Source organism: Akebia trifoliata, unplaced genomic scaffold (assembly GCF_017979445.1).
Source record: "Akebia trifoliata isolate Shusen 1 unplaced genomic scaffold, ASM1797944v1 Contig00246, whole genome shotgun sequence".
Classification (NCBI taxonomy): domain Eukaryota; kingdom Viridiplantae; phylum Streptophyta; class Magnoliopsida; order Ranunculales; family Lardizabalaceae; genus Akebia; species Akebia trifoliata.
Genome location: NW_028236896.1, coordinates 989 through 21403, shown reverse-complemented (window position 1 = coordinate 21403; position 20415 = coordinate 989). Strand labels below are relative to the sequence as shown.

The following is a 20415-nucleotide window of genomic DNA, read 5'->3' as shown; positions in this document are numbered from 1 at the left end:
CAAAGATTGATAAAAAAACATTATTAAAAAATTAGTTGTATTATATTCTACAATGTCGGATATAAAATATCCACATTATTAAAATATTAAATATAATTAAAAACAAAACAATACCATTTTTTTTAATTCAAGGTTAGATGGTAAGTATCCAATGGTGGTATAGCTTGTTCCAAAATTAAAAGACTACCTTGAAGTAGGTTGGCACATATCGTAGAGTGCCAACTACATAGTTTCTTATTATTGGGGTTGAAGTGGTAAAAGAGAAAAAATGATAAAGTTGTTAAAAAAAAATCTTTATAGTTAAAGAGTTAAAAGAAGAAAAAATAATAAACTTTGAGAAATATCATTAAAAAAATAGGAGAGCAGGAAAGACAATAAAATTGGAAGGGTAATATTAAAAATGAGAAGAAGAAGAAAGATAATAAAGTTAAAGTATTTATAGAACGAGAAAGAAGAGAAAATGTAAAACCTATCCTCTAGATAGTTATTTATGAGGTATAAATCTTGAGTCAAAGAAAGTGAGGCCCACTATTATGTTTGATTTTACAAATATGTTCTAAAGGCATGCATCTTTGATATTTAAAAATTCAATTTAGATTGAGACATAAAATGATAGATAATTAAGAAGGGACAGTGGCTTAATTTAAAACCTTGACTTGAATATTCAAAATATAGTTTGAAGTCGATCTTTCCATATATTTTAGTTGAAAAAACTCAAAAATAAAAAATGGATGAATTTTTCCAACGTCAAATTCACCATTTTATTTAAAAAGTGGTAAACTTGACTATAAATAGAAAGTACTGAACTAGAAAATAAATACTTCTGTTATCATCCTCTAATGGATAATTCTAGAGGTCTGGACATGCAGAGGTTATTATGAATCCATCATTAAGTCACAGATCTGTGAAACTGCAATTATATGTGTTGATGTGTCTGTGAAAGGTGGTAGTCAGTTTTACTGCAGATAGTTTTGTATTGGATTCTCATTGCTATCATCCATGAGCGATTCAAGAACCTCTCGATACGTACTTTTTATGAATGTTTAATAGTAAGTTTAGAAGGCCACAGTACAGACCAGAATATAGTTTTAGCTCTCAGTTAATAGATTGCAGAAATCTTGGCTAAATTGTATTCTTATGTTCTTCCCTGTGGAGACCTGAGCTTCAACAGATTGAGTGGTTTTATTCCTGGAACCCTTGGGGGGTTGAGATTTCTGCAATTTATGTAAGTGATCAACAGCTATCATTTTGGTACTTGGTGTCCCTAATGGGCTATAATTCTTTTCTTCAAAGCTAACTTTTGAATCACAAACTAAAAATGATGTTGTCTATGAATGTAGGTATCTCACCAACAACTTATTGACTGGATCTGTTCCGTCTTGGATATTGGACACCAAATTCAAATTGTATGTATTTGTTTTCATCCACTCATGGCTTAACTTTCTGAAACACATTACGATGATGCTATCCTAATCTGTCTTACAGTGACATATCTTACAACAATTTTACTGGGTCTGCTCAATCCAGCTGCCGTGAAAGTAACTTGTAAGTTGTTTTCCATGTGTTTATTTCTTTGGGTTTAATATCTTTTTTGTTTTCTTCTATGAACCTACCTTTTTCTAATTGCCTAACAGGAACAGAATCTCCATTTATTCATCTTTGGAAGATAACTCGTAAGTTCCTCAGACCTTGGGATGTATATTTCCTTATTAGAGCTGCATCAATAAAATAATGAACCAAAAATTTTCTTTTATAGAATATCTTGGTGCTTGAAGAAGGATCTTCCCTGCCCTACAAAACCCAATTGTAAGTTTAGAAACTTATAAACGTGTGAGATCAATTAATTTCTTTTATCTTTGATTCAGGATTTACGTTGGGGTCCTGAAGTTTTTTATTTTTTATTTTGTTTACTTATGTATGACCACATCTGATTTCCATTACATCGGCAGACCATAACTTATTCATTAATTGCGGAGGCCCGAGGTTACCCTTTGAAGGGGAGGATTACGAACAGGATGTAGATGCGATGGGCCCAGCATCATTCTTCTCTACCGAGAAATGGGGTTGTAGCAGTACAGGGGGTTTTATAAGTTCAGATACTAACTACATAGCTCACTCAACTAGGAACTTTTCAGATGGAGATTTGTACTCAACAGCTCACCTCGCACCTAATTCACTCAAGTATTTCGGTTGCTGCTTACGGCAGGGCAGTTATACAGTAAAGCTTCACTTTGCAGAAATAATGATTACAGATGATCAAACCTTTAGCAGCCCTGGAAGTCGTTTTTTCGATGTATCAATCCAAGTGAGTGATTGGATGGTTTCATTAATATTCCTTTCATGACCAAATTCATCACTAAGCATAATCCTCTGATTATCATATCTGATGCAGAATAGCTGCCGTTTCCATTCATTAGTAATTTTGACTTAACTTCTAGACTAATGTTTTATTTTGGGATGATTAAATTGATTTTTGTTAATGATCTGATTTTTCCTACATAGGGCAAAAGAGTTTTGAAGGATTATAATATTGCAGAGAAAGCTGGAGGGGTTGGTAAGAGCAAAGTTGAGACCTTTACTGTTAATGTTACTGATTATCTACAATTTATATTTTTCACCATTGAATATTTGGATCTCTAATGCAATGTTTCTTTTGTTAAATAGAGACCTCGCTCGCAATTATCTGAATGGTACCATGTAGAGGAAAAAATCTAGAGTACTTGACTCTAAATGCACAAATATTGGATATAAACAAGTAAACAATTTACTTGTACTATACCCTCAATAAAAATATCACTCACAAGTTGAAGAAGAAAATAATACTCTATTAAGAAAAACACACTTTTACAAACACTCACACTTTTTACAACCTCTCAAGACCTCTTACTCACAACTTGTTTCTTACTTCTTGATTACAAAATGAGAGGTCTCACCCCTATTTATACTAGTGGCACCTCCTTAACTAATGATTAGGATTGTGCCAACACATTCTTAATCTAGTGGTTACAATTTTGTCATCTAGAACTTTCTAAAAATATCTATTAGTCTAGAGTTTTCTACCAAAATATCTATAATTCTAGAATCTTCTATTTTTCTTTTATCAAAAATCATCTAGAGTTTTCTCTAAGAAGATTCTAGAAATTGGGCTCTAAATAGCCATTGGGCTTGGGCAATAAATGTGGACTTTTCCCAATTTGAGCTGGTGTTGAATTTTAACACTCCCCCTCAACACCAGCTCTTACTCTTTGCACCATATTGAGTTGACGGCGAAAGTTTTCAAACTTGCCAGTACTCAATCCTTTTGTGAGTTTTCCACCTGACTATATGTTTCATCATGTTGTTGAGAAAACCCTCGAGCCACCAATCTAGCCTTGTACCTCTCTATCGATCTATCTGGACAACGTTTTATGGGTTTCACATCTTTTGGCTTTGACACCAGATCCCAGGTCTGATTTTGCTTTAATGCTGTGACTTCTTCAAATATCTCAGTTTCTTTAGTAGTTGCTTCTTCAACTATGGCTGCATTGGCATATTTGGGATTTGGTTTACGAATTCGGTTTGACCTTCTTAGTTGTGACTGTGGAGTTGATACTTCCGTTTCTTCAGGATGATCTTCTTGTTGATATATACCAGTTTCCCAAGGATTCTGGGCCAACTCTTGATCAACATCACTGTCATGCAGATCTCCAGCTTCATCTGAACTTGGTTGAATTTTGACAGTGTGCTCCTCCATCTTTTGTTGTAGTTTGTCTTCGAATTCTCTTGAGTCTGGCAACACCTCTTTTCCTGATGACCACCAAGAAAATGCTTCGTCGAATACCACATCTCGCGATGTATAACACCTTCCAGTTGTAGAATCACAACATCTCCACCCCTTTCTCTGATTATCGTATCCAACAAAGATACATCTGACTGCTTTCTTATCGAACTTGCTACGTAAATGATCAGGAACAAATACATAGCATACACATCCGAATACTTGAAAGTAGCTAACTGTAGGCTTTATGTCCCACAGTTTCTCAAAGGGTGAAACAAACTCTAACCTTGGTTGAGGAAGTTTGTTGATCACATGGGCTGCTGTTCTCATAGCTTCGGCCCAAAATCTTCCCGGTACATTCTTTGCATGTAGCATACTCCGACAAGTTTCTGCAAGATGCCGGTTCTTTCTTTCTGCTACACCATTCTGTTGTAGTGTATTGGCACATGTATACTGACGACGTATTTTGCATTCTCGTAGGTATAGAGAGAACTCGTTCGAGCTATATTCTCCTCTGTTGTCTGTGCGCAAGCAACGGATCTTCTTTCCTACTTCTCCTTCAACTATCTCTTTGAACTCTTTAAACTTTGAAAAAGTTTCAGATTTTTCTTTCATAAAGAAAACCCACACATACCTAGAGAAGTCATCAATGAAGGTTACCATGTACCGCATTCCACCGACTGATGGTTGCTTGACTGGCCCGAACACATCAGAGTGAACTAACTCTAATGGTTCCTTTGCTTTAAACTTCGATTTCTCGTATGGTAATTGATGTGCTTTACCATACTGGCATCCTGCACAGACCGTGTCTGTTCTCACGTCAAGCTGAGGAAGTCCCTTAAGCATCGACTTCTTTACCATCACACTTAACTTGGAATAGCTAACATGACTCAACCGCATGTGTCACAAATCTGCTGTCTCGTTCCTTCTTGTCTTGTCTACATATGCAGACTCTGCTGACATTACGTAAACTGACTCCAATCGTCGTCCCTCCATCGTTGGCTTTTCTGAGATTTTGATGTCACGATATACCTTCACATCTTGGGGACCGAACAAGACATAGTAGCCTGATGATGTTAATTGAGCTACGAATAACAAATTTTTCTTCATTCCTGGAACATGGTAGACATCTTGAAGTGGCACCTGGTTAGAATTATAACGAGGTGTGACTATCGTCTTACCGATGTGAGCTATCGGTAACCTTGAGTTGTCAGCCGTCACCACCACACGACTTCCCTTGTACTCAGACAAGTTTTGCAACTTCTGTCTATCACCTGTCATGTGATTTGAGCACCCCGAGTCTACGATCCAGTCATTCTCGTAGTCAATCCGTTCAGATGTAGCTGTAAGAGCTACTTCTTCTTCTTCCTTTACAAACGATGCTTCAGCATCCCATTCATCTTCAATTTTCTCTTTAGAACTGGAAGTAGCAGCATTACTTTCAGCATGCTTTTTCTTAGACCAGCAGTCTTTCACCATGTGGCCCTTCTTCCCGCAGTTGTAGCAATCGCCTTCGAACCTTCTACTATTACCGTGATTCTTTGAAGCTCCCCCTGGACGAGAGCCTCCCTCTCTTTGATGACCTCTTATCTTATCACCATTCGTTTTAGATCCACCTCTGACGTACTGCTTGAAGCTACCTTTACTTTTGCTTGTGTAAAGTGCTTCTTTCTTATCCTTCAACGAGACTCCTTCCATTTGCTTAGCCAAAGCTTCTTGACCAACAAGCAAATTTTCGAACTCAACAAGTGATGGTTGTGTCGGTCATCCTTGTACTGCAGCAACAAAGCCTCGGTATTCAGGTCGCAAACCATGGATAATTATTCTTTTTATCCTGGTTTCACCAATAGCAGCATTCGGATCTAACTCTGAAATTTCACGGCATATTGACTTCACCTTATGAAAGTATTGGGCGATCGTCATATCACGTTGCGCCATTGATAGCAGCTCGTTCTCGAGAAGTTGTAACTTTATATCGTTCTTCTTTGAAAAGAGTGTAGCGAAGGTATCCCATGCTTCTTTCGGTGCTTTGGCATCTCGAATGTGCTCTAACATTTCTTCTTCAATTGTGGTCTTTAAAGCAAACATCGCTTTGCCTGCTTTAATCTTCCATTTTCTCAAGATGCCATTGGCATCTTCTGTTGTCGGTTGTGTAACTTCACTACCACCGACAATCTCCCAAAGGTCTTGACCCTGTAGGTAAGACTCCATGCATGTTGCCCACGTGTTGTAGTTTTGGTTGTTGAGCTTCTTGATTCCTCCAACTACTTGAAGGTCACCCATCGTGCCAATAGAGTTTCGACTAAACAGAACAAACTTGACTAACGATCTTGTAGAGTAGTAAACTCCTCACGATTCAAGATAGCTCCACCAAAAACGGTCCTTGGCAACCTGGCTCTGATACCAATTGTTGAGGAAAAAATCTAGAGTACTTGACTCTAAATGCACAAATATTGGATATAAACAAGTAAACAATTTACTTGTACTATACCCTCAATAAAAATATCACTCACAAGTTGAAGAAGAAAATAATACTCTATTAAGAAAAACACACTTTTACAAACACTCACATTTTTTACAACCTCTCAAGACCTCTTACTCACAACTTGTTTCTTACTTCTTGATTACAAAATGAGAGGTTTCACCCCTATTTATACTAGTGGCACCTCCTTAACTAATGGTTAGGATTGTGCCAACACATTCTTAATCTAGTGGTTACAATTTTGTCATCTAGAACTTTCTAAAAATATCTATTAGTCTAGAGTTTTCTACCAAAATATCTATAATTCTAGAATCTTCTATTTTTCTTTTATCAAAAATCATCTAGAGTTTTCTCTAAGAAAATACTAGAAATTGGGCTCTAAATAGCCATTGGGCTTGGGCAATAAATGTGGACTTTTCCCAATTTGGGCTGGTGTTGAATTTTAACATACCATCCCTAGGAGCTGGACTACTCTCCCTCTCGTCAACTTGTAAGTTCTTCATCTTCTTCGCTTCAATTACACTTGTATCTGTAAAAGCTTCCATGTTAGATAGCTATATAACCCTTATGATGGATGGCTTGATCGAGCTTTTTTGTGCATTACAGGTCTGTTTTGGGAAACATCGTCAGTGGACAGATTCCAATAGAAATTGGTGACATCGCTACTTTGGAGGCGCTGTAAGATGCAATATTTGGATCTCTTAATAAATTTGGATATTAATAAAATTTGAACCATTTTATCGACCCAAGTTGGATTTTCAGGATCTTGGAAGATAATCGGTTTGATGGACCCCTTCCACGAGAGCTTGGCAAATTGAGCAGATTGAGCAGATTGTAAGATTTTCTATTCTCAATTTCCCTTTTTGATCAGTTCCTAATTGGAGAGACTTGTTTGCCCATCCATGTTTAAATAAGTTTTTCCTCTTTTTTTCCCCTCTAATCTGATGGGTGTTAGCTTTTTAACATGGCACTTTCTCTCAATTTTTAAAAGAGCACTTCAAAGTGCTACAGAGGATCCACTCCTTGTGTTGAGTGGGTAGTTGAACCATATTCGTTTAGGGAATGAAGGATAAGCATTCATTAATGCATAACATATCATTCCATTATTTAGGTCATCTTACTCGTAAAACAGACAAAATTTACGTGCTTTGGCAAGATACCTACGTGCGTGGGGAAGAGAGCAGATGATTCTTATTCATCATGTTCTAACAAAGGACACAAACAGAAAATTAATAGAGGTTACACCAAATTGGAAGCCAATATTCAGTTCCCTATTTTTAAGAAACTACTAAAAACAAGAGACTCAAAAAAGGGTAATTTCTATGTGTGGTCAACTAGGCACCCTCGTTTAAGAGTCCATCATCCTAACAACTCTCTTCACGCTAACACTCCCCCTCAAGTTGGTGCGTAGATATCAATGGACCCCAACTTAGATAAGATCTCCCAAAATTTCACTAAGGGAAGACTTTAAGTGAAAATGAATGCTAATTGCTGATAACTGCGAGCACACGGGGTACAAATAGTATTGGCTTGATTGCTTGAACAATATCTCAAACAAAGTGAGTATACGTCAATGTGCTTGGTCCGTTCATGGAACATAGGGTTTGACGCAATATGAATTGCAGCTTGATTATCACAAAACAATTTCTTGGGTTGAGAAGAGCTAAAACTCAGATCTTGCATAAGAGCCCGAAGCCAAATAATTTCACTGGTATTGGATGGCATTGCTCGGTATTCTTCTTCAGCACTCAAATGAGTAACAACATTTTGTTTCTTACTTTTTCAAGTAATTAAGTTATCACCCAAAAAAGTATGGTACCTTGTTGTGGATCTACGATCAATTGGATATCCTGCGCAATCTGCATCAGTATATGCTGAGATATGATCGTTCCATTGTCTTTCATCCATATATATCTTCCTGGTGAGCCTTTCAATTACTGTAATTTCCTGTTGACCAAATCCATGTGGTTAAGGCGAGGAGCATCTCAGGACTAACCAAACTTATTGCATGTGTCCCAACTAGACACTTCACCATCCAAGTCAAGCTTACCCCTACCCTCAGCAGGAGTGTCAGTTTATTTTACACCCATTTTTCTAGTTTCTTCTAACAAATTCAACACATATTTTCGTTAGTCATAGGAACATTGTTATAGCTATTATTGTTTGGAAAAAGTTCAATGTAGATTGCTTTCTTACTCGTGCAGCCTTGCTTCTGGGAACAACTTCTATGGGACGTTGCCAGAAACATTTGGTGATCTGAAGAACTTAACAACTTTGTAAGTTGAAGCCACTTAATAACTTAATTAGATTTCTGTAATTTGAAATTGCAAATTCCTGAATTCAGTTACTATTTGCCATTTTTCAGTAGGATAGATGGGACTAGTATCTCTGGAAGAATACCCAGTTTCATTGGAAACTGGACACAAATGGAGAGGCTGTGAGTACTGTACTGACTCGACTCTTCATTATATGCCATATTTGCAATTTTATTGAGTTTAAACGTATTCTTGAGACTATTACTGATATGCTGAAGACATGCATCTTATATATATGGTTGTGGTTTCAATTCAACCTATTGCAGAGATATGCAAGGCACATCAATGGAGGGGCCTATTCCTGCTAACATCTCCCTCTTGATAAACTTAAGGACACTGTCAGGCCATTCTTCCATACTTTTATAACTGATATATTTATTCTTGTGCTCTTAATTTGGTAACAACTGGACAGGAATTCAGAAATATGTTCTAACTTATATGATTTGATGCATTTTTCTTCAGGAAGGTGAGCGACTTGAATATATCAAGTATGACATTCCCTGGTTTGCAAGCTCAGACACAAATGGAAGAATTGTGAGTTACATTGTGAATATAGTCCTCAGCAGACCATTCTGTGGCTTCATTGGTCATGAAGTACTTAGTTTTTTCCGTGTGCCACAGGATTCTAAGAAATTGCTCGATTAATGGTTCAATCCCATCATACATTGGTGAAGTAATGCCAAACCTAGCTAGACTGTAAGTTGCTTTGGATGACTATTTTTTTTTTGGAGACACTTTGGGTCTTTAAATTTCTTTGAATAGGAGCTGATTGAATTCTAAGTGGAACAAATTCTTAAATATACATTCACTTTCACTAAATTTAATTGATTAAATCCAGAATAAGAATAGGAGAGCATGAACCTACAAATCAAATGAACCGAATTTAATTCATTCCAATTATTGATGATCCCAAAGCCACCTAAAAAAGTGCAATAAAGTTTCTGTGAGCATTTCATAGTGGTTGCAAAAAATTCTAATTTAATGATGATTATTAGCTTTGTGTCAAGGGCACAGAACCATAGATCATTTTCTTCAGGATCCACAAGGAAAATGATCTATGGTTCTGTGCCATTGCCACGTTAGCCGAGTACAATCCAAGTGAAAAGAACCGAGTCCAAAAATCATTAGCCTTTTATGAATGTTTAATAGTCTAGTTAGTTTAGAAGGTCAAAGTACCCAGAATGTATTTTTAGCTCTCAGTTAATTAGATTATGGAAATCTTGACTAAATTTTATTCTTATGTTCTTCCCTGTAGAGACCTGAGTTACAACAGATTGAGTGGTAATATTCCTGAATCCCTTGAGCAGTCGAAATCTCTACGATTCATGTAAGTGATCACTAGAGTAAAATATTTATATAAAGAGTCATGATAATCTGACTATCCCACGTGGCATACTCAATTGACTCTCTTGACATGACAAGTTCGTGAACAATAGATCTGTACGTCTCAGGATACACGAAAAATCATGATTCTTATATTAAACTCTCTATCTAGATCTCTGTGAAGATGCTTAAGATTTTGGTATTTGGTGTCTCTAATGGAGTTTTTGAATCATTAACGAAAAATGATAATTATCGTAATGATGAACATAGGTATCTCAACAACAACTCATTGACTGGAAAAGTACCGACTTGGATATCAAGCACCGGATACAACTTGTATGTATTTTAATTTTGCTTTCACTTCAACTACGCTACGACACAGCTGCAGTTGCAGCATGGCTTAACTTTCTGAAACACATTACGATATATAATACTATCCTAATATGTCTTACAGTGACATATCTTACAACAATTTTACTGGCTCCTCTAAATCCAGTAGCCGTGAAAATAACTTGTAAGTTGCTTTCTAATTCCATGTGTTTAGTTTAATTTCTTCTATGAACCAACCTAGCTCCATCCCATTTTTTTCTAATTGCCTGCTAACAGGAACAGAATCTCCATTTATTCATCTTTGGAAGATAAGTCGTAAGTTCCTCAGACCTTGTGATATATATTTCCTTAATTATTAGAGCTACATCAATAAAATAATGAAGTAAAAAATTATCTTTTATAGAATTGATTGGTGCTTGAAGAAGGATCTTCCCTGCCCTGGGAAACCCAAGTGTAAGTTTAGTAACTTATAATTCAGATTTTTTTTTTTTTTTTTTTTCATCTGATTTCCATTACGTGGGCAGACCATAACTTGTTCGTTAATTGCGGAGGGCCGAGGTTGTTCTTTGAAGGGAAGGATTATGAGCAGAATGTAGATAAGATGAGTGCAACATCATTCATTTCTACCGACAAATGGGCTTGTAGTAGTACAGGAGCTTTCGTGTTACATTCAAAAACGGACTACATAGCTAGAGCAACTACGAACATTTCAGGTGGAGAATTGTACTCAACAGCTCGCCTCGCACCTAACTCACTCAGGTATTTCGGCCTCTGCTTACGAAAAGGCAGTTATACAGTAAAGCTCCACTTTGCAGAAATAATTATTACAGATGATCAAACATCTGCAAGGCGTTTCTTCGATATATCAATCCAAGTGAGTGAGTTGGATGGTTTCATTAATATTCCTTTCATGACCAAATTCATCCCTAATTATCAAATCTCATTCAGAATAGCAACAGTCACCATTCATTACTAATTTTGATTTTAACTTCTAGATAGACTACTTGTCTCGTCCCAAAATCTTGACTCGTGACCCGATCCATGATCCTCACCCTCAAAGTTTGAATAATTAACTTGGAAGAAAACCCAGAGTCTTCACCCTTTGACTTTGGTAAACATAGAAGTGTCGCAGTTTGGAGACAAGTCGACCTTTACTTAATCTACAATTTCTATTTAGTTAGATTAAATTTTAATTCTACGTTCTTGGTTATTATGAAAAAATCAACTTAAAAATATATCACTTTAATGTATTGAGATGAAAATCAATTATTTCCCTAAGATGGGAATCAGCAACCCCTAAACTAATTCAAAATCGGATAATGAAATCAGAAACATTTATGAAATAAAATTTGTCTAAAACTTCTCTGTTTTAGTGAAAAATTGAATTGAAACAGAAAACCTTCAAAATTTCGGAATAATATTGGTGTATACTTATGAAAACAGAAAACAATTGTTCTTTCCTATTTTCTTTTTTAAAAAAATTATTAAAAATTTATGAAAATAGCATAAGGTCTCATTTTTTCATGATAATAAATAACTTCTAAAACTTTTTCCAGAAAATATAATACATCATACTTGGTATATAATTAATTTGAGAACTGGGGATTTGAAGGCAAAAATTTATGTACGAAATTCTACAATCATGTGTAAAAATGTCTAGATAAGTCTAAGTTCGGTCAACTAAATGATTTTTTCTAACTTTGAAATTCTATTGTAATATATAATAGTTGTTAGGGAATTTTTCACAAAATTTCGTAATTTCTTTATATTTATATAATTATTTATGATTTATTTGCTACTATTGGTACTAGGGGTACACATGGTTCGGATTGGTTTTGATTTTTGCAAAATTGGAACATAACCAAACATGATCGGTTCTACAAATTTGAAATCGAACCAATCCAATTATCCTATAGACCCGAATCAATGCAAACCAACCTTATTTCGGATTTGTTTGGATCGGTTCTTAGTTCTCATACTTTCAAAATAGAAAAACTAGTATTTTTTTCTTTCAAAAGAGGAACCTATTGAATCAGATCATAAATAATGCCTATTTTTAATATGAAAATGATTTTATGATTAAATTTTAACTAAAATCTGTACAAATTGAAAATTAGAGGAAGCTCAATGAGATTTTTTTTTTAAATTACAATTTTAAAATTGGTATTTTGGATGGATTAGTGAAGAAACTAATCCATAAATGGTAGATTAACGAATCCAAGTATATGTTCATCTAATATATTTTATCTAACAAATACGGCATAAAGGTTCTCGTAAAAAAATAAGGAATCAAACTTTTTGAAAAAGTTTTTTTATAAATGGATTGATCCATTTGAGAGTTGAGAGAAAGATTTGTGTACATTTTTTTTATGAGTTTTTGTTAGAAAAAAAATAGAGGAGATGAAGTTGAAGAAGAGAGAAATAGATAATAGAATAACGAAATTAAGAAAGAGTTTTATTTTTAAATAAATAAACATATATATATTATAATAGATACTTCGGATTAGTCCGGTTCTCGGATTGGTTCGGTTCTATTATACATCTAATCCAGAACCAAACTAAATCAATCGGATTTTTTTATATATAATCCGCACCCGAACCAAACCATGCTCAATCCGAATCAATTCAATCCAAAAGGCTTCATATTGGTTCGGTTCTCGGATTTACTTAATCCAATGTGCACCCCTAGTTGCTACTTATGATTTTGTTACAAGGATGTAAATCGTCGAGTCGTCGTCTCACTCTTTGAAGACGATCCTAATAATTTGTAGATCTCATTATTTACTATAATATATCAAAATAAACAACTAAACATGTATTTATTACTTAAAATTCATCATTTGATAACAACTTCGACCATAACAACACAAATAAAACCCTAATGACATAAGATAATAAATAGAATAAAACATTAAATACTCATCAATCTTCACTCCAAATCATCTAAGTTGTCAGGATTATCGTCATATTTGATATGAAATCTGATAATATCGGTGAGCCAAAGCTCGTAGGAAAAACAATTCATATTTTTGCACATACAAATTAAAGACACATGAGCAAAAACATAGGCGTTTACATGAATGTTTTCATATATCAAAAAACATGTAATGGTGATTGAATTTCATACCAGCTCAATCATGACCATCATCATTGATTTCACAATAACTCGATTGGACTCTTCATTTCACTCGGGGACCTTCCTCGAGGATTTTTAGGTCTTACACCAAAGGGCCTACGCCAAACTTGCTCATTTCATAACATTTTTACCATCATGCTCAAAATAATTTCATGTTGTACATTCATCTCATAGTTATCATGTAATTACGATCATGTGAATCATAACTAATATCATCTCATAGATCAAGAAAACAAATACCTAATATTTATTAATTTGTCTTTTATTTGTATATACTAAAAAAATTATTTATAGAATTATGTTTGATTTGATAAAAAATCTTAAATAATCTAGAATCTTCTTCTTTAATCGATTACACCTTCAATATGTTCTACAATATTCTAAGAGTAAAGTTAATTCACTACATATAATATAAAATAAATCACAAAAGAAAAAAGGAATTTGAGAGTGAGATAAGGAGATGAGGAGATGAGATTAAGAGATTAAAAGATGAGAGAAGAAAAAAGAGATGGGCAAAAGGGTAAGATAAAGACCACTAAAGACAAAAGTTGGAGCTCCTCCAATGGTAGGTACGTACCAATCCCTCTTGAGCCCACTCCCTAAAATATATAGAAAATACATTGATTCTAACACTAATCTTTTTGAAATAATTCTATTACCAATGGTGCCATTTTTTTTTCCTGATCAAAAGAAAATATAAGGCGCCACATGGCAAGGGAAGTAGGTCCTCTATAGTACAATATTCTTGTGGCTCCATGTAGCACTCTCTCCATGGATCAGAAAGAGACATGGTATTTAAAAATAATATCACAGCCCTAATCTGATCATGGTTTAGATTTGATTTGAAAAAAATAGTAAAAAAAAGAAGCTATTTGCTCCAAATTCACGTCTTCAAATATAAATAACTATCAAACTCCTAATTTTTTAAGAGTGGGATGTTATTGTATTGTTGATGTGGTGTTTTTTAAATCGTCTAAACGGTGCTACATGGAGCTTAAGCTATAGAGGATCCGCTTTCCATGGAAAAAATGTATATCAACACCGATTGATAGATTTCTCCACCATTAATAAAGAGACACTTAACACTAATTTAAATTTTAAAAAATGGGAGGAAAATTAGAATAAAATAATGATATTGAGCTTTGGTGTCAACAATCATCTTGCCAAAATGATTGAAACACATTTTTATTAATCACTCCTCTAATTGAATCGTGACATAATTTACCCCTCTTACCCATCATAAAGGCTCATCAATTTCTACATTAATTATTTTTAAGACACTTAATTCAATAGATTAATTCTACCCTCATATCTAGATAGGACTATGCCTATTAGCATGAACCCATGGGCTCATTGATCACATACACCCTATATCATTCAACCAAAAAATAAAATAAATAATAATTATATGAGTTTTTACACCAATATTTCATTTTGGGATAAGTAAGTTCATAACGGTGATGATTAATATTTCATTTTTTTTGGTACCCTATACAACAGTAAATTGATTTTTTCTTTTTATTTTAATGATCTGATTTTTCCTACATAGGGCAAAAGAATTTGGAAGGATTATAATATTGCAGAGAAAGCTGGTGGGGTTGGTAAGAGCATAGTTGAGACCTATATTGCTAATGTTACTGATAGCACACTGGAGATCCACTTATACTGGTCCGGGAAAGGGACAACTGCCATTCCATATAGAAGTGTATATGGACCTCTAATATCAGCTATTACTGTGACCCCAAGTAAGTTACCCAGAAATTTGGTTTTCTATCAATTACCTCGTAGTGATATTTGATATTTTTTTCTTTTTGTAGACTTCGATCCTCACAGCGGGGGGCTATCTGTTGGAATTATTGTTGGCATTGTAGCTGCTTCTTGTGTGGTTGTTGTATTGGTTTTGGTAATACTTTGGAAAAAAGGTTACTTGGGAGGAAAAGATAACGAGGACAAAGGTAAGATAAATGAGAGAAAACTTGTGCTTTTAGTAATTCTCATGTATAGAGGGGTCTTTACATAGAGGGTTGTATTAACATATGCTCTAAGAGCAACTTCAACGCAACACCCTCTACCCATACCCATAAATGAGACTTTTTGGTACTGTGGGTAGCAATCATAGGTATTCGTGGGACATGCAATCCAGCCGTGCTACCCATAATTACTACCCATAAATTGTTTAATAATATTTTAATTCAATAGAGATGAGTAACCAAGTGGGAGTATCAGCATTTCAGGGTATTTTTGGTAACAAATTTATTTTTCGAGGGCATTTTTTGGAGGAAAATACATTTTCAAGATGTTTTTAATACACCTTAACGTGTGCCCTTAGGGCACATGTGATGGGAACATCAAAGCTTGATGAGTAAATTTTATTTTTTTATTTAGTTTTTTGTTTTAGGTATTTATTTTCATTTTTATGTTTTATTTGCACATGGTCTTAGTATAGTGTTTAGGGGTGGTTTGGTAAATTTAATTTGTCTTTTATTTAAGTTTATTAGGGTTAAAAAATTAGGAGAGAGAAATTTATGTTATTTTATTTGATATCCTAGTTTTGTTAGGACTTTTGATTGATTTTCTTTATTTATGGATTATATTAGGGTGAGATTAATAATTAATAAATGGAATAAAAAATGTTTCTATTTTTTTTATTGTTTGGATGTTGGTGCATTCAACATGGTTGATGCCATGGAAATCATTGGCGTGATTCCAATTAAAAATCGTTTTTTTTTTCTTTAATCTTCTTCCTATCCTCTATCTTCTTTTGTTTATTTGGGAGAGATTAAGAACCCTATAATCCCTTAAAGAACCTAACTCATAAACTTTGTTTTCATGATTTTTTTTCAAGAAATCTTGAATTCTTGATTCTTGAAACCTACAAACTTCAACCCTTTCTCCATTCTCTTAACCTTTAATCATTATCCTATAAACCTTAACATTTAATCATTTCCTTACACTACAAACTATAACCTTTAACCCTTTTCTCTACCTTACAATAATTGTAAAAAAACAAAAAAATCATTTTAACTTTTGGGATTACTCAATCTTAAACCAAATTCCCTAACCCCCAAATTTCATTTTGTTTTCTCATCGTTTTGATCAACATGTTAACAAAACCCTTACATGGAAAGGAGGGAGAATGGGTCTTCTGACACACACACTGTCATGCACTCACGTGTTCCTGCCCACATGCACCTTAATTAGTAAACCTAAGGAATGCCAATTAGATCAACTCAACAGGTTGTGACCATTTGTGTCCTTGGAAATGTCTAAGTTAGACATTATGAATCCATGATTGGAAGGTTTTTTTTTTTTTTTTTTTGCCTCAATGGTTTGGATCCAGTGCACATTCAAAAATTATTCTCTTGAACAGACAATCTACATAAATCAATGGCACAGATTAGGTTACTAGAGGCCCTAACCTGGAAAGTCTAGGTTAATAACCAATTTCACCATGTGGCATCCTTTTACGTGATGCATAAGAATTTTTCTATGCGTCATGCATGTTCTACCTCCTCACGTCTGTTTTTGTAATGCCATTTGAGATAACTTGTATAGAGACGATTGGAAACATGGATGGGAATGTGTTTATGGCTTTATTATGATTTCAGTTTAAAATTATTTCGTACTTATTTCCCTGTTTTGGCAGAACTTAGACCCGGCCTAGAACTTCATACTGGTTACTTCACTTTAAGACAGATTAAAGCTGCAACGGGGAACTTTGACAATGCAAATAAGATAGGTGAAGGAGGATTTGGAACGGTTTATAAGGTAACTATAGATTTGTATTCTTTTTCATGTTTTTTTTTCTCGATTCTCAACACCTAAGCCATATCCCATTTGTGAATTAAGCTCATAGCTCAATCTGCTTTATGAGTTTCATTTTCTTATACACATGGAAGTTTGATTCCAAATTCTCCATTCACCATCTTAGGGTGTATTATCAGATGGTTCAATAATTGCAGTAAAGCAGCTCTCTTCCAAGTCAAAGCAAGGGAACCGTGAATTTGTGAATGAGATAGGCATGATATCTGCTTTACAACACCCGAATCTCGTCAAACTATTTGGATGTTGTATTGAAGGAAACCAGTTATTGCTCATTTATGAGTATATGGAAAATAACAGTCTTGCACGCGCACTATTTGGTAAACACCTAACTGCCATTTTTTATAGCATATTTAGCTTTTGAGAATAAATTATCTGAAACTGTCAATATTAATATGCATTTGTTCAAACCAAGAACTTTTATCATAAAAATGATCAGAATTGGGGTCACATTTAGGTCGTGAAGAGGAAAAACTGAACTTGGACTGGCCAACAAGGCTTAAGATTTGCATGGGGATTGCAAGGGGTTTAGCATATCTTCATGAAGAATCGAGGCTGAAAAATGTTCACAGAGACATAAAGGCGACAAATGTGCTTCTTGATAGAGATCTCAATGCTAAGATATCTGATTTTGGCTTGGCTAAACTCGTTGAAGAGGAGAACTCTCGTATCAGCACCCGAGTAGCTGGAACTATGTGAGTCAGTTTTCTGTTTTCCGCAATCCTAAGTTACTTAAACATCGTAGCTACTATTAGTTATTAAATCAAGACAAAAGCTATCTTGCTATCCTCTAATTCACAGAATGCATGGACTCTGAAGCATTCTGATAGATAATTAACTTAGTAGTAAAAAGTTTAATTAATTAGATTATTGATATATCTGTGTACCTATATCAAATAAAAAGAAGTGAAGAAATACGAATCAGATTGTTTATATTTTCATTTTGAGAGAATGAAAAGACCTCATTATTCATTAAGATGTGGTGGTACTTGCTATAAGTGATCTGTAAACACATTTTTTAGGTTAACCTAGAGTCATATAAACATTATAAAGATAATAATAAGAACAAGGGCTTAGACCCATAGCTCAGTTGGTTTTACTTTGACATACATTGCAAAACAACTTTGAGGTCGTGGGTTCAAGTCCAGCTTACACATTAAAAAAAAGATAATAATATGAACAAAATGTTTGAATAAATTTAGGTTTGTTTGAAAAAGTGCGCCACTATGCATCTGAAATAGAGTAAAACATGGTATACCTTGTGGCAAGTTCTTATGTAATGTGCTGACCTCTGTCACATAAAGTTTAACTAACAGACAGTAAGATATCATAACTGCAAATGATGAAGAGTCTAAGTTATGTTGGACTGAGGTAGGGTAAACATGCCATGTGGCACACTCTTGAGGGCCAGAGACCTCATTGAATTTTCTGCCCACACTTAGGTAGAGTTACACGGCAAAAAATCAACCTGATTGATGATATCAAGACATTGGGTTGGAGCATTTTTCATCATGAACCAGGACACGACAACATTATCATGTGTGTTTAAGTTAATAAAGTAATCTTTTTATGATACAGTTACTTCTCTTTTTATGATTAGAAAGGTTCGTTTGAGTACGCGAAATTATTTCCCATTTATTTAGAAAATCTTCTCTCTTGTATGGTCTTAATTTTCTAGGTGGCATTTTGTATACGCATCCCATGAAATATTTACATGTTCTCAATGTTTATGGTGATGATTCACTTCATTAATGTGCATAGAATGATAATAATGTTTCCTGGTGTTGAATATGATTTGTGATCTTCGTAGAGGATATATGGCTCCGGAGTACGCAATGAGGGGTTACTTGACAGACAAAGCAGACGTTTACAGCTTTGGTGTCGTTGCGTTAGAGATTGTCAGTGGAAAGAGCAATACTAATTTCAGGCCAATAGAGAAAATTGTTTATCTTCTTGATTGGGTAATCTAAGCCCTTTTGCAGTTAATATTATACAAAACATGATGAAATCATTTTCTGCACATTCCCTTTGATCAGACCTTTACACAATTCACTAATTATTTGCTTATTTAGGAGAGTTGCAACTTTTGATAGAGTAAGTTCCCTTGTATTTTTAGTGGATCTTTTGGAACCTTATCCCTTGGATTTTCAATTGCACACTTCTCTCCACTTATTAAAGTTTTTTTTGGGATCATTTCCAATTTCAGAATTGAGATTTTTAAGTTCCATGCATGGTTAGGTCTTGGTGTAAGTACACGCTAATAGCTTGTCGGGATGGTGTACTCAAAACTACACCTCATACTGTATGGGAATGAGATATGGATTTTGGAACTATAAGGATGAATGATGCGATATTAAAAGTTTCTTTCTTGTTTATGTGTAAGCACAGGCCTACGTCTTACAAGAACAGGGAAATCTCCTAGAACTTGTTGACCCGAGCCTCGGGGCAATGTATTCCAAAGAAGAGGCATTGAGAATGTTGAACGTGGGACTCTTATGCACCAACCTATCTCCTACTCTTAGGCCAACCATGTCTGCCGTTGTGAGTATGCTCGACGGCCAAGCTCCAATCCAAGCACCACTTGCCAAACACGGCTCAATGACCGATGACATAATGTTTAAGGCTTTTGAGAACATTTCACAGGATAGCCAAACACAAATCTCGAGCTTTTCGCATGACAGTTGGATGCAGAGTATGTCAACAGATGGTACCTGGATCGATTCTTCTTCGGTGACTTTCTATAGTATAGAAGAAACAAAGGAACATTCCTCAACAAACAAGCTTCTCCCTGATTTCTATGAAGTTAATTTAATTTGATTGGCATTATAAAAATACTAGTGGGCCCTGCACGCGCGAGCGGTATGGTCTTTGGCTTTGCAGGGAAAAACATTTCCTAGATCTTTGAGTAAAATAAGACATTGAAAGATGATGTTTTGGTTTGTGTTTTGTATTTATGAATCTTGACTAGACTTATTATATTCATTATCTGGGAATGAAAGAATGAAATACATTTTGATGAGAAAAATATTTCCTCTGCAAGTCCTCTTGCCTGTAGTGAGTGTTCCTCTTAATAAATCAAGTGTGTGGCTTGGTCACATTTAAATCTGATATCATTTAGATTGTCCCTACTTCAGCTCTTTAATTTGGAGATCATGTGCAACATTTTTATAGTCCAAATGTCGGATAATAGCAGCTAAAACCCTCTTGCTCATTGCTTGGAAAATATCAAACACAAATGAAAAACAATATT

The 20415-nt window shown here is 34.8% G+C and overlaps 3 protein-coding genes across 3 annotated transcripts; 2 read left to right on the top strand and 1 right to left on the bottom strand.

Moving 5' to 3' along the window:
• The first annotated feature begins 1084 nt into the window (after window positions 1–1084).
• LOC147381806 (putative LRR receptor-like serine/threonine-protein kinase At1g53440) lies at window positions 1085–2640 on the top strand. Its single transcript, XM_086429954.1, has 7 exons — window positions 1085–1225; window positions 1341–1406; window positions 1486–1545; window positions 1635–1673; window positions 1757–1806; window positions 1950–2305; window positions 2503–2640. Coding segments are annotated over exons 1-7 (711 nt in total). The 5' UTR covers window positions 1085–1223.
• A 2881-nt stretch (window positions 2641–5521) lies between these two features.
• LOC147381805 (uncharacterized) lies at window positions 5522–6040 on the bottom strand. The gene has a single exon (XM_086429953.1). The coding sequence runs from the start codon at window positions 6038–6040 to the stop codon at window positions 5522–5524; it is 519 nt and encodes a 172-aa protein (XP_086286079.1).
• Window positions 6041–6685: 645 nt separating this feature from the next.
• Window positions 6686–20091, top strand: LOC147381804 (putative LRR receptor-like serine/threonine-protein kinase At1g53440; the record flags this gene model as incomplete). Its single annotated transcript, XM_086429948.1, has 21 exons — window positions 6686–6729; window positions 6846–6917; window positions 7002–7073; window positions 8444–8515; window positions 8605–8676; window positions 8821–8892; window positions 9017–9088; window positions 9176–9250; window positions 9810–9881; window positions 10148–10213; window positions 10332–10391; window positions 10484–10522; window positions 10611–10660; window positions 10732–11081; window positions 14893–15088; window positions 15161–15298; window positions 16990–17111; window positions 17275–17485; window positions 17623–17860; window positions 18976–19126; window positions 19554–20091. Coding segments are annotated over 21 exons (2673 nt in total), but the record flags the coding sequence as incomplete, so codon positions are not given.
• Between the last annotated feature and the right edge of the window lie 324 nt (window positions 20092–20415).